The sequence below is a fragment of the Ursus maritimus genome, unplaced genomic scaffold, assembly GCF_017311325.1.
Source record: "Ursus maritimus isolate PB19 unplaced genomic scaffold, ASM1731132v1 scaffold_7, whole genome shotgun sequence".
NCBI classification, from domain to species: domain Eukaryota; kingdom Metazoa; phylum Chordata; class Mammalia; order Carnivora; family Ursidae; genus Ursus; species Ursus maritimus.
In genome coordinates, this window is record NW_024426885.1 from 79,006,191 (window position 1) to 79,019,546 (window position 13,356).

Consider the following 13,356-nt stretch of genomic DNA (forward strand, 5'->3'; position numbering starts at 1 on the left):
AATGGAAATCTGACATTTCCTGCAGGAACCTATTTAACACTGGGGAGGGGAGGAAGTTTTTATTCGGTAATTCCTAATAACTACCTGATATTACTGTCTGGCTGGCCAAACGTCTGTCAACGTTGGTGAGCCTTTCGTTCACTGCTAGAGAGAAGCAGAGGGAGCTCATGTTCAGAGAAGCAGCAAAACTCATGTCCCATTTTCTTCCCTCTGCCAATGGAAGTCCTGTGGGCCAATCTCCCATTCCAGCACTTTAGTGCTGGTGGTGTGTGGCCTCTCTGCTCCACGAGAACTGTGTGCCATGGGAGTGGAAAAGCATCCTGTCTCCTCATGAACCCATTTCCTTCCCAGGAAGTGGATTTCAGAATGGGGTAGGCTCCGGGGGCGGAGGGGGGGCAGAGTAGGGCTGTGCTAATAGCAGGGACTCTGGAGACAAGATCAGCAACCTGAGAAACAAAGGTGGGGGGGGACATTTTACCCCTTACCAATCTACCCCCCCTTCATTTAACTTCCTCTTCATCTCCCCTTTACCCACCAAGTAGTATTTGCTTTTCTTACCATGCAGTCCAGTGGAACACCTACAAGTCAGGGACTTCTTATCATTGGTTATTTGTAAAATAAAGAAATCTCTGGTTTACCCTAGGCTGTGTGGATAGGATTTTCATTTTTGGAAACCAAATGGAGGCCTTTCTCCTACTTTTTCCAGATTGGTCCCCCGCACCCTACCTCCCCATTTCCTTTTCCACTTGTGGCCTCTACCTCCCACAGGCTGACCAGGACCGTGCACAAAGCCAGCCTTCAGTGAATATCAACACTGAAGATTCATCAGGTTGCTAACTTCTGCAGGTCTTCTCTTAAAATGGTGTTGTATATAAATGCAAAGTGTTATGGAGCCTGGGAGATCTCTAAGAACACTGTAAATACCCCTGGTTTAATTAGTAGTGTCGTGGAATTACATAACGGCCTGTGGCTTCTAAGCAAGCCCTCTTGGGGTTTCTAGTCTTCAAGGGGCTGTCTGCAACCATGATGTGCTCATACACAGTCTTTTCTCTCCGACACCGACACTAAATAAATCCTTTTAGACCTTACTAGGCACCTACTCAAAATCACTGCAATACACATGCAAATTGATCCCATTCTCCCAGATCTGAAAAAAGAAAGAAAGAAAGAAAGAGAGAAAAGAAAGAAAATGAGCCAGTGCCTTAGCTCAGGTCTCAACTCAGATACTTTGGACTCCAATTGTCTCCTTGAGTTCTACTTCCCAGGGGTAAGAAAAGGAAGAAATTCCTATATTGGTGTTGATTGGTGTTCATTCTCTTCAAGCAGAAAGTGGACAACTCGCTTTGCAGCTGATCAATGTCAGGGTAAATGCGCTCCAGTTCTTAGAATTTCTGAACCAGCTATCTCACGGGGATAGGTCAACCAATCCGGGCTGTTAGCAGACTTGACAGGTTTGTTCTGGGCTGATGGCCATTGACTAGGTTCTCTGAACAGATAAGTCACTTGGCTGAGTCTACGGTAGGTGGGGCGCGCTCACCAGCTCAGGGGTAGCGACTGGAAGTTTGTTGCAACGCTGGTGAATTCAAGTAGCAGGCTGCTGTGGGAGATACCCTTTTGCCCCGGGTACACAGCACCAGAAAGGTTCGCCCCAAGGGGCAGGGCACTAGCGAGGGAGATGCCAGATCCCCGAGGCCCTGCCCCTTCTCCCACGGTTGTAAATCAGCACTGTCGGCCGAGCCGCAGCTCCAAGTCTTGGCGCTATAGCTGGCTCGGTAGGTAGCACGCGAATGGGTAAGACCAGCTTGGGAGCTCTCCCTCCATGGTCCGCGAGAAGCCGCGACCGCGACCAGCGGTGCAGGGAGGCGGGGGCACGTGCTTGAATGTGGGTGCTTGTGTAACCAGCTCCCCAGGCGCCAGCACCAACAGTGCTCCCGCCGGAGGCTCGTCAGAGCCTGTTTTTCCGCCGCGACCCGGAGGCTCGGGATCCCGCTGCCGACTCACGACAGCGGCACCCCGGGCGAAGGACGCGAAGCACTTGCCTCCCGAGCCATCATAGGGGAGTGGGAATTTGGAAAGTTCCCCAACTAGGACACACGTGACCTCCTCCTGAAAGTAGTTCCGACTGTGGCCCGCGTATCCCTCCACCTCCTTTTGAACCCTCCTCTGTTTCCCCGGCCCCGCCTACTAGCAGGGGCTGCCGCTTCCTACCGTTCCGTATTTCACACTCGGGCCTGGGCAGTGCCGGCCGTCGGCGTGCGCAACCCGGCTGGGGGAGCGCGGAAGCCGGCCCGCGGCGATCCACCCGGCCGGGTTTTCACAGCGGCCCGAAAAGGGGCGGGGCGAGGCTGTCTAGGAGCCCCGAGCCGGAGTTCGGCGTGGTGAACCGAGCTGGAGCCCCAAGGGGAGGGATGCTTGGCTCTCCAGGGGGCAATGCAGGGGGCTGCGGGGTGGGTCCCGTCGTCCGGGGTCCGCTTTCCGTGCAAGGTGGGCAGTGGTCCTTGGGGACCTAGACTTCCAGGGGCGATGTGCTCACACGCAGCGCGCTCGGCTGCGAGCTCTCAATTTTAGGGCGAAGGAGCCGAGCTGCTGGGGAAGCGGGAGGTGGGGCGGTGAGAGGGAGCCGGATGAGGTGATACACACGGAGACACAATAGGGGGTTGTTCTTTGTGCTAAGACTGACACCTTGAGGACACGGGCGGGGGGTGGACAGAGAGGTAGGCTTTCTCGGCAAAGGCTGCTGCGGGCGAGTCCCTGCGAGCGACAGTGATCCGACAGCGGTGCAAAAGGAGAATGAGGCTGCGGGCGGGCCGGGGAAATCTGGGGGCTGGGGCGGGGAGGGGTGCCCTCGCGGCGGGGAGCGTTCCCGCGGTTCTCAGTACCCCGACCAGCGCGAGTCACTTGGTCAGTGCTGTGCACAGGTAACCTCAGACTCGAGTCAGTGACACCGCTCAATGCACCCCTCAGCTCTCCCCTTCGGCCCTCCCTGTCTCCGACAGGGTTTATGCGCACAGGCCGAGGCTTGGCTCGCTCCCCCCCAACCCCCCGCCCCGCTCTGCTGCAGAAGCAGCCGCGGCAAGTGCAGCTCCTGGCGGGCGCCTCGCACAAGCCCGAGCGAGCCCGGGCGCTCGTACTGGGCATGCTCAGTGGCGCCCGCAGGCCGGGGCCTCGGCGATCGCCTCTGGAGCTGTAGCCCCTGCTCCGCCACGCCCTTCCTCCCCCGGCGCGGTCTCACCCGCCTCCCGCCTCCCCTCGGGCTCCCAGGCGCCGGGCTCCCGGCGCGGCGGCGGCGGCGGCGGCGGCGGAGGGGGCGGACGGGCCGGCGGGCGGTGATGTGGCGGGACTCTTTGTGCACTGCGGCAGGATACGTGCCGCGGCGCCCAGCCGCGGCTGCGCTCGGCTCTCTCCTCTCGGAAGCTGCAGCCATGATGGAAGTTTGAGAGTTGAGCCGCTGTGAGGCGAGGCCGGGCTCAGGCGAGGGAGATGAGAGACGGCGGCGGCCGCGGCCCAGAGCCCCTCTCAGCGCCCGTGAGCAGCCGCGGGGGCAGCGCCCTCGGGGAGCCGGCCGGCCGGCGGCGGCGGCAGCGGCGGCGTCTCTCGCCTCGTCCTCGTCCTCTCTTCTAACCGTGCAGCCTCTCGTTCGGCTTCTCGTGCAAGGGACGGTGGAAGCCGCGGGCCCGGGCGGGAGCCGGCTGAGGCGCGGCGGCGGCGGCGGCGGCGGCGGCACCTCCCGCTCCTGGAGCGGGGGGGAGAAGCGGCGGCGGCGGCGGCCGCGGCGGCTGCAGCTCCGGGGAGGGGGCCGGAGTCGCCTGTCACCATTTCCAGGGCTGGGGCCGCCGGAGAGTTGGTCTCTCCCCTCCTACTGCCTCCAACACGGCGGCGGCGGCGGCGGCACGTCCAGGGACCCGGGCCCGCTGTAAACCTCCCCTCCGCCGCCGCCGCACCCCTCCCGGCCCGGGCTCCGGAGGCCGCCGGCGGAGGCAGCGGCCGTCCCGAGGATTCGGCGTCTCCTTCCCGTCCCGCGGCCGCCGCGGCCAGGCCTCTGGCTGCTGAGGAGAAGCAGGCCCAGTCGCTGCAACCATCCAGCAGCCGCCGCAGCAGCCATTACCCGGCTGCGGTCCAGAGCCAGTCGGCGGCAGAGCGAGGGGCATCCGCTACCGCCAAGTCCAGAGCCATTTCCATCCTGCAGAAGAAGCCCCGCCACCAGCAGCTTCTGCCATCTCTCTCCTCCTTTTTCTTCAGCCACAGGCTCCCAGACATGACAGCCATCATCAAAGAGATCGTTAGCAGAAACAAAAGGAGATATCAAGAGGATGGATTCGACTTAGACTTGACCTGTATCCATTTCTGCCGCTGCCCCTCTCTGCCTTTCTGTCACTCTCTCTTAGAACGTGGGAGCAGACGGAGGCGAAAAATTTTCTATAGTTTGGGTGACTATAGCAGCTAACCCTGCTCGAATTTCTAGATCGTGTCTATTTGGTGTCGCTCTTGAATGCGTTCAACCTAGGGTGTGTTCGGCTACATGGAACTGTTGCCTGCTTGCAAGTGTTAAGGCACCGATTGGTTTCTCGGGTCTGTCTACGGGGTCTCTTCCGAAGGGCTATTGTCCGTTAATACAGAATACAGTACACTGTTGGTGGATTAGTGAGCTCGGTAATCCGGTCTGCTAAATGAACAGAAAAGTAGACGCTTTGAGGTTGAGCATATTTCGATTAAATCTTGGCTTTAGGCCCTAGATCAAGGGTATAGATTAGATTAAAATGAAAATTAGTGTTGCACGTATGCATATTGCATCAGAATCTTGCAGTGATTGTTTTTAGTTTCCTGGGTTGCATTGATAGACTTTTTTTTTTTTAATGTGAGTTGTGAACTGATTTGCATAACTTTGGAAGCAGAATCATTTTCAGCATATATGGTGTTCATTGGAGGGCAAAAGTAGGTTTGTATATTTAAGCTAAGTTTAATTGCAACTTCGAACTGCATTTAGAAGTTTCCTAGTTTGAAATCGATAGTGTCATAGGTAATATACCTCATAAGGCGCTCTTACTAGATCTTTGTTAAATTTGCGTTTTGTTTTTTTTTCCTCCTGATGGGGTGATATAGGATAGGGCATGAAATTTGCAGCTGAGTAGCATTTTATATTCAGTGGTCTTGTCACACGCAATAGAATGGAGATTGAGTGTTTTTTGATCCCAGATGATACTGTTGTGTGGGTTCTAAGGGTATTGTGTGCAGCAAATTGTGATTGCAGAGATTAAGCTTCAGTTCTTCCTTGAAATTCAAGCCAGAATTGCTGCTCACCTAATTCAAGTTGCAGGTCCTCTGACACCTTGGGGGTCCATTAATTGTACTTTGACTTGTGTATAATGTCATGTGTAATTTACCAGCTCATAACCAGAAACGCTGGCAAGAGGGGATTACTCCAGTTTCAGATTATGGAGGTATATTAGCTGTTTTTCACCCAGTGTCTTAAATTTACTGACTCAGATTGTTGAATAAGACAGAAACCCAGGAATTTTAACAGGCGTATCGTTTTGGTTGTCTAAAAGTTAGGCCTTTGTACCTCAAAAGATAGTGGTTATCAAAAGGCATTGATCTTTGCAGTTTCAGGTATAATGAACTGGTTTTGATCAAGGGATGGGGATAGAGCTCTCCTGGTTTGCAGAATGGAAAGTATCACAGACGTTCAGAGTTCCTGGTAGGCCGGTGTCTAAGGCATGAAAAAACAGAATTAAGTTGTTGGTCTGAAGCATCTTATTAAGGCTGCTATTAAGACCAAAAATTTGGTGATGTGAATTATAACAGTAGACAATATTTAGTTAAAATTATGTAATTGCATCAGTGTTACTAGAGTATTCTTAGTAAAAATTATGTCTTAGCAAATATCAGTAAACATTTTGCCTAAAGGTTGAGGGGCGCTAAAGTGTCCATATATCCTGCTGAACACTGTGGGGAAGATTTGTTTTTTGAAGAAAATGTTTTATGTCTGAAGAGGTTTTATTCCTTTGGATTATATAGCTGCACGTAAATGTGTACAACTAATTTTGCCCAAGTGTTTGTTTTGAGATGAAGGTAAAAGTTACTGAAGAAGGAGCTTTATAACACACAAAACGTAAGTTTTCTGTTAAGTTAAAAAAATAATATTTTTAAAGAATATTTAGAAGTTCTGGAGTCTGTATTAATTGCAAAACTACTCAGGCTGAACTTGACCCGCTTGCCTAGAAGGTAATTAATTATGGAGGAACTTCTGATTTGTAATTTATTCCAAAAGCGGTCTACTGTTGGCGTGAACTGACAGCCATCTGGATGTATAGGAACAAATTGATTAAATGTTTCTTTAACTTTTTAAGAAAAGTCCCCATGCAAAAAAAATGTCTGTAATACTGTTTGGTAGATTGCTTTTATTATTCAGAGTGCGTTTATACTATTTTTACTTTACCCATTTGCTTTAAAATTTAGAAGGGTTTTAAGTTTAAAATTATTCTACCAGGTTCTTTCACGTGAGTAGTAAGATGATTGGCGAGTTCTCCTTTGATTTCAGAGGTGTGCCTCTTTCTATACATGAAATTTATGTGACTTAAAACTTTCTCTACCACTGTGCTTTTAGTTATGGTATGCATGGAAAGCAGTGTCAAATATTGCATCAAATGACTAATAACACTTAATTTCTAGAGTTGTGGTTTTATTGAGCCAAATATTGATATGAAAAAAAAATCACTTAGGAAAAAGTCAGTGAAGGGCTCTTCTTTGATAGTTGCACTTCCAATGATTTTTTATACACCAAAGCACTTTGGTTTGCTTGGTTTCACTTTAGTGTTCTGTGTTTATTGTGGGGGGAAAATTAAAATGGCCATTGAAGACTTTGTCTCTGGCAGGTTGTAGTATCTGTTTCAGCAGCTAGCCTGTGAGAAGTTAAATTCCTTTATGAAAGTAGTGATTGGAGTATTTCTATCGGATAAGAAAGATTAAGAATGTAGTGATTTTTCAGAGGAAAATTGAGGACGATTGTTTGCAAGTTTTGCAATATTATTTGCAAAATCGAGTTATTCTAAAAATAATTTCTTGGTATCTGTTAGTCTGGAAAGTAGTGCTAACCATGAGACTATAAAAAATTTAGTGTCTTTAGATTTCATGGAAACTTTAGGCTTTGGTTGCATGTATTTTTATTTTTGATAAGTTTGTGTCTTCAAACGTTAACCATAGGGAGTATTTTTAACTTGTAGAGGGTACAGGGACTATTGAAGTTAACTGTATTTTCTTTTAAGATTACTGATTACTGAAATGACCATATTGTGAGCTGTGGGGGGTTTTTTGTGTGTTTTTTTTAAAGATTCTATTCACAATATTTATTTTACACTGTTTCATATCTGCTACGTTGCATTTCTTTTCTGAACAGCATAACCGGGCATTCTAATTGCTGTATAACAGTTTACAAACTTCATTTTCATAAAGATTATTCAAGAATGAAGTGCAGCTGAAAGGAGAATAACTTCAAGTTTATCTGACTAAATAGAAGAAAAAAGGGCTTTCATTGCTGTGTGTTGTCAAGGTTTGCGCAGTACAGCAGCTATCTGTGGATTCACGTTGCATATGGTGAACTTAGTGAATATTAGATGAATAGACGTCATAAAATATGGTGACTTATAACCACCTTCGTTTAAAATTTAGTTTTAGAAACTGTGGAAAAAGAAAGATGCATTGGTGTTCCTTCCTTTTAGAATTTTAACAACATGAGAAAGGCAGCTATCGATATTTTAGTTTTTGTGTGGAACGGTAGATGTTTTTTCCTAATAACCACTTAAGTAAAATACACAAACTTCTTAATGTTAATTCTTATTTTCACATGTTCTCATTTTGAGATTTGCATTTGCTGTTTGTTCATTTGGTGATAGCTTAATATTTTTTAAGTCACTTAAGTAATTACTTCCGGGACTTTTAATGGAGTAATACTTATTATGGGAAAATCCATGCACAAAGTTTCAACATGAATTCACTCTCAGTAAACATTTTGCTTTTAAATTTTGACCTCAGCCTTTTTAGTAAGACAAATGTGTAGGAAATGTTTTTATATTAAAACAGTGTATGTGAAATGAAGTTTGTAAAGAAATTTAGAAGTGTGCATGCACGTGATGGTGTTTCACTTACTTGAAGTGTTTGGCCTTGGTCGTGGTCCAAGGATTTAGCTTCCAGTAGCAATGTCATTAATGATTGTATAAAATATTTATTTGATACCATATTTTTTTCCTATAGAGATTACGAGTTATGAAGTTTTATTTCTATTTTGTAGAGGCCTCACTCTTCCTTGCTTCTCTTTCTCCCTCTCTTTTTTTTAAGATAAACTTTGATTTTAAGTGAAGTGAGTATTGGAGAATTCTTTTGTGACCTGAATTCATTAAGAAATGTGTTAGAATTTGTTCTAAGGATAGTGACTTAAGACATTTGTATCAACTTCTGAGGTAGGGGTCAGTAATGATTTCAGTAAATATTCACTTCTGTTTTACAGTTGCTTTCTGTCTGGTAGCTTTGAAATTAATGCATTTGCTATCAGAGCTGTCAGTAATGTTGAGGTTAGACTGCATAACCTTAAGTTGGTAAGGATTTGCTGAGCGAACTGATATCCTTAATTGTTTTATAAAGGCCACTTACTGCCACATGCATTCTTCGCTAGGTGGTCAAAAGTGTTGTAGTCTGCCAGTAATGATTGTCTTTCTAAGCATTGGACATGTGTACCTACTAATGTAAAATACTTTTGTTTGTCAGGAAAGGTGAAGTTAGTATATTGAATTTGACTCTTCACCTATCCTCTAAGTTTTTGAAATTTTTTCATTGGTTACAGAAAAGGTATTAGCAATTTGGCTCTTTTAAGGTAATTTGCACTGGAATAAAGGCTTTTGGGAAAATATTAATATAAGAAGAATAAACATTATTTAGGTGTGAATTAATTTTAGAGGGGAAGTTTTAGTTCAGTATAGTTCAGGCATATTCTCTTCATTTGCAGCAGTTTGCATTAAGAGCTAGGTGGATATCTTCAGGGTGTGAGGTATACGCTTGGTTGTACTGAGAATAGTGAGAGATGGATACTGTGGCTGTACCTGACAGCAAAAGAATATTCTTACCGTGTACATGGTGTGGACAAGAAGACTGTTGATGTGTTATATTTTAGGTGGTTATGCGCTTTGTCATCCATACTCATCACTTCAGATAGGGACAGTGAATCTAACATAGTGTGTGAATATTCAGTGTATATGTGTAAGTAAGTACAAAGTTAGCAAACTATCGTAATATTTCTAAAAACAAGGTTACCTTGGTGTATATTATTTTATCATTTTCACATAAGGTTAAATTTATTTTAAAAGGCATTAAAATGTTGGGTATTAATTTTATCTGCACATTGTGTGTACGTTGTTTCATTGTAGATGTTAGGGTGGCAGTGTAGGCTCTGAAGCCAGACTTGCCTGTGTTGGAATCCTGGCTCTCCCACTAGCAGCTGGGTGACTTTGAGTAGGTTACTCACTCTTTCTCAAGCTGTTTCATCTGTAAAATTTATCTTAAAGAATAAATTAGATAATATGAGTAATTTGCTTAGCATACTACCTGCCACACTGTGAATACCTACATGGTAACTGCTGCTCTTAAAAATTATAATTTCAGATTACCCATGTATGAGAAAGTATTTGTATTTTCATTTACGGGAGGAGCAGTGATTGTAACTGAATTTCCTCAGTTTTGGACATGTTAGAATTTTAATTGGTTCAAACTGTGAGTATTTTTTGAAATAAGGGTATTCCTTTAGGAGCTGTGAGTATAACGTGTGTGATTTTATTGTTTCATCACAAATGGAATATAAAGGTCTGCTCACTCATACTATTGACCAGAGAAAATTAATCATGCTAATCAAAAAGTGTTTGCTTTAAGATATTGAGGTAAGATGAAAACTTCCTATTATGATTGCATAATGAAGTAGACGTTTTAAAATAAAAATTTGTTATAATAAATTTTCTTTAGTGTTAGAGATAGGTCAACTTAAATATATTTTATTCACAAAGAGTGATCTTCTCAAAGGAAACTTTTAATGTATGATACAAAAGTATGTCATTGTTAATCCATAAAGGTATATAAGCATATCTTTTCAAGTTCATTTTTGGGAGAGGTATGCAACTTTGAGTGCCAGGTTACACTTATTACTATGCAATTTACACTTAATGTAATCTGACAATGCATTCATATAACAGAGGGATTTTAATTTAGTGTTAAACCTTTGTATTACTGCATCCCATTTTACATTTGATCAAGAGTCTCAGTATAATTTTAGGTCTTGGAAACGGGAAGAAAACATTTATTTTTGCCAGGTATGAGGAAGGATGGATTAAGCTTAAGACCTACCTGGTAAAGGCCATTTAGTTTGCCTAGGGATGATGATTCTTTTTTTTCCCTTTACCTTTGGTGGTCTCCCAGCTGTTTCCCAGTGCTGTCAATAGTGAAGCACTTGATTTCCAGTGAGTTTTTTTTGCTTATTTGCTTTGCATTGCAGAATGAATGGTGCTCTGTCTCATTATATATGTGACCATCTGATGTGATTTTTATATATTTTGTTATGTGTTGTATAAACTAACTGTATTTTTGGTCTAAGTCTCCATTGTAGAATTGAACATTTTGACATCTTCTAGGAAAATTGCATTGTCTAAAACTCTTTCCTGTCACATGCCATCTATGTTCTACTGAAAACAGTTGATTTAATATTATTAAGACTCTTCAGAATAGTTTTGAATTTTATTTCCTTTGATTTTTGTAGATTTTCGGGCTAAAATACCAGGTTTTCTTCTTACTAGTAATTGCAAGGATTGCATTCTGCCAATTTTGTATGGTTAATATTTTTGACCTTTGAAAAAGAATATCTAATTGTTTAAGGTGTTACGAAATGCATTGTGATTTGAATCACATATTCTTTAAATCATGTATTCTTGAAGCGATTTATAAATAGAGCATACATGTTCAGAGTTGGAAACAACTCTGTTTTAAAATGTATGCAATTTTTTTCCATTTAAAATACCTTTGCTCTCATGAATTAGTGAGACTTCTTTTGAGTATTCTAGTCATCCTGAACTGATTGGAGATTAAATAAATAGAACTGAAAACTTTTTTCTACTTTTAAAATGAAGTTTGGGGGGTTTTAATTAAGCTTGATTTTTACGTGTTTACTTTAAAATGTGTACTTAGGAATTACTTTATTCTGAGTCTGTTAGAGATCAAATGGAATGCTTGGGCTTTTCCTGTTTTGTTTTGTTTTTTCATAATGTGAAAACTGTTTTGCCAGGCTTTATTTAGCCATGATGTAAAATTTATTTAACATTCTTAATCATTCATGAAATATGAAATAGAAAAATGAGGACTTGAGTCAGGAGGGTTTTTTTTTTTTTCTGTTTAATTAATGTAGTGGAGTTAGCTGACATATATCCTAACACTGTCTTAAATTTGTTTAGTGTGTGCATTTTTTTATTTTTTAAATTATCAAAGCCTTTTCTTAATCTTTAGCTCATTTGGTTTTGCATAGAAGAAAAAAGCCTAAAAGATAGAGCAAGGACTACTGTCTGTCATTATTATTATTATTATTATTATTATTATTATTTTTTTTTTTATAGTGTAGGAATCATAGCTCCAATAAGAATCAGTAACTTGTTAAGGGCTAGTAGAGATTGATTCCAAAGAAAGATGTAGGGTTTTTTGGCACTTGTTGCAGTATTTCCCCCATTATATCAGTGGTTTTCAAACTTGAGAGGGCATCAGAATAACCTGGAGGACTTGTTAAGACCTTAGATTACTTGTCCCACCCTGAGAATTTGTGATTCATTAGGTCTGGTTTGGGGCCTGAGAATTTGCATTTGTAACAAGTTCCCAAGTGATGCTGACACTGGTGGTCTGGGGATCCCACTTTGTGAACCACTGTATTATGTTATCTTCAATCAGACAAATCCTTAATGTGTTATTTCCTTTAGGTTAATAGAATTTATACATACAGTATCATTTGATCTGTAAACCCTAAATAGCTCAACATGGCAAATATTATTCTGGTTATGTAGATGAGGTAGTAAGTTTAGAAAAGCAGCATGGTGGGGTAGATAGAGTGTGGACTTGGGAGTCAGCTAGTAAAAGTCTAGCATAACTCCTTGCTCAGCCACGTATCAGTTGTGTAATAAAAGATATGCTGCCTAACGTTAGTGAACCCTATTTTCCACATCTCTAACATGGTGGTAAAAATCCTCATAGGGTAGTTTTTAGGTTTGTTAGAAGTACGGGTGAGGTGTTTTCCAAATATTGGTTGCCAACTGGGAGTGACCTCCTCCCACCTTGTCTGGGCATTTGGCAGTGTCTGGAGACATTGTTGGTGGTCACACCTGGGAGATCTGGGTCACAGCCCAGGGATGCTGCTGTACATCCTACAGTGTAGAGGACAGTCTCTCCCACAGCAAAGAATTGTCTGGCCCAAATTGCCAGTAATGTGAGGTTGAGAAACTCTATAACTTTTTTTAAAAGATTTTATTTATTTGTCAGAGAGAGTGAGCACAAGCAGGGAGGAGGGAGAAGCAGGCAGAGGGAGAAGCAGCCTCTCTGCTGAGCAAGGAGCCCAGGTAGGAAGGACTCTGGGGGAGACTCTAGGGGACTTGATCCCAGGACACTGGGATCATGACCTGAGCCGAAGGCAGATGCTTACCTGACTGAGCCACCCAGGCATCCCAAGAAACTCTACTTTAAAGGTATAAAGTGTCTGGTACATAGTAATAAGTAATAAGAGAAGTATAATATTTGATAGAAGTCCGTACCTTTGCCCTTAGGCTGTGGTATTTAAGAAGGTCAGTTTGCTAATACATGGTGGAGTGAGGCTTTTAATATCTAGGTTTTCTGACTGCTGCTAGGCCAGTATTCTTTATAATAGGAACTTTGTCCACAAAAGATACCAGTAGTAACCAAAAAGGCTTATTTGAAGAAGGCTCATCTGTTACTTGGCTGGTTGTGAAAAGTGTTGCTTTGAACTTCTTTTAGAGAAGGCTGAAGATGTTTTCAATACACGTGTAAGTGTAATGCACCTTCAGAGGTATTCAGAAGGATGTTACATAGAACTGCTCTAACAGGATGGATATGCTTTATCAAAAAAATAACAACTTTAAAAGAATTTTTATATTGGCAATAGTTTTTAAAGTAATCTTTTAGCTTATTTCCTTTAATTATGTAGTTGTTGAGTTGTGGAGAGATACTTTGCCCCCAGTGTACTTCGTTTTTGCTATTTAATGCATTTTTTTAGTGTTACACTTTATTGTAAAGCTGCTTTGTTATACTCAGATCTCATGGAGTTAAATGTGTTGA

At 43.3% G+C, this 13,356-nt stretch overlaps 1 protein-coding gene across 1 annotated transcript in view; it reads left to right on the plus strand.

The window, feature by feature from the left end:
• Nucleotides 1–3,779: 3,779 nt before the first annotated feature.
• The window catches only part of LOC121101300 (phosphatidylinositol 3,4,5-trisphosphate 3-phosphatase and dual-specificity protein phosphatase PTEN-like), a 59,340-nt gene continuing 49,763 nt past the window's right edge, over nt 3,780–13,356 (plus strand). Inside the window, exon 1 of the mRNA XM_040624692.1 lies at nt 3,780–4,334. Coding sequence (XP_040480626.1) covers nt 4,256–4,334 — 79 coding nt within the window. The 5' untranslated portion in view covers nt 3,780–4,255. The remainder of the gene's footprint in view (nt 4,335–13,356) is intronic.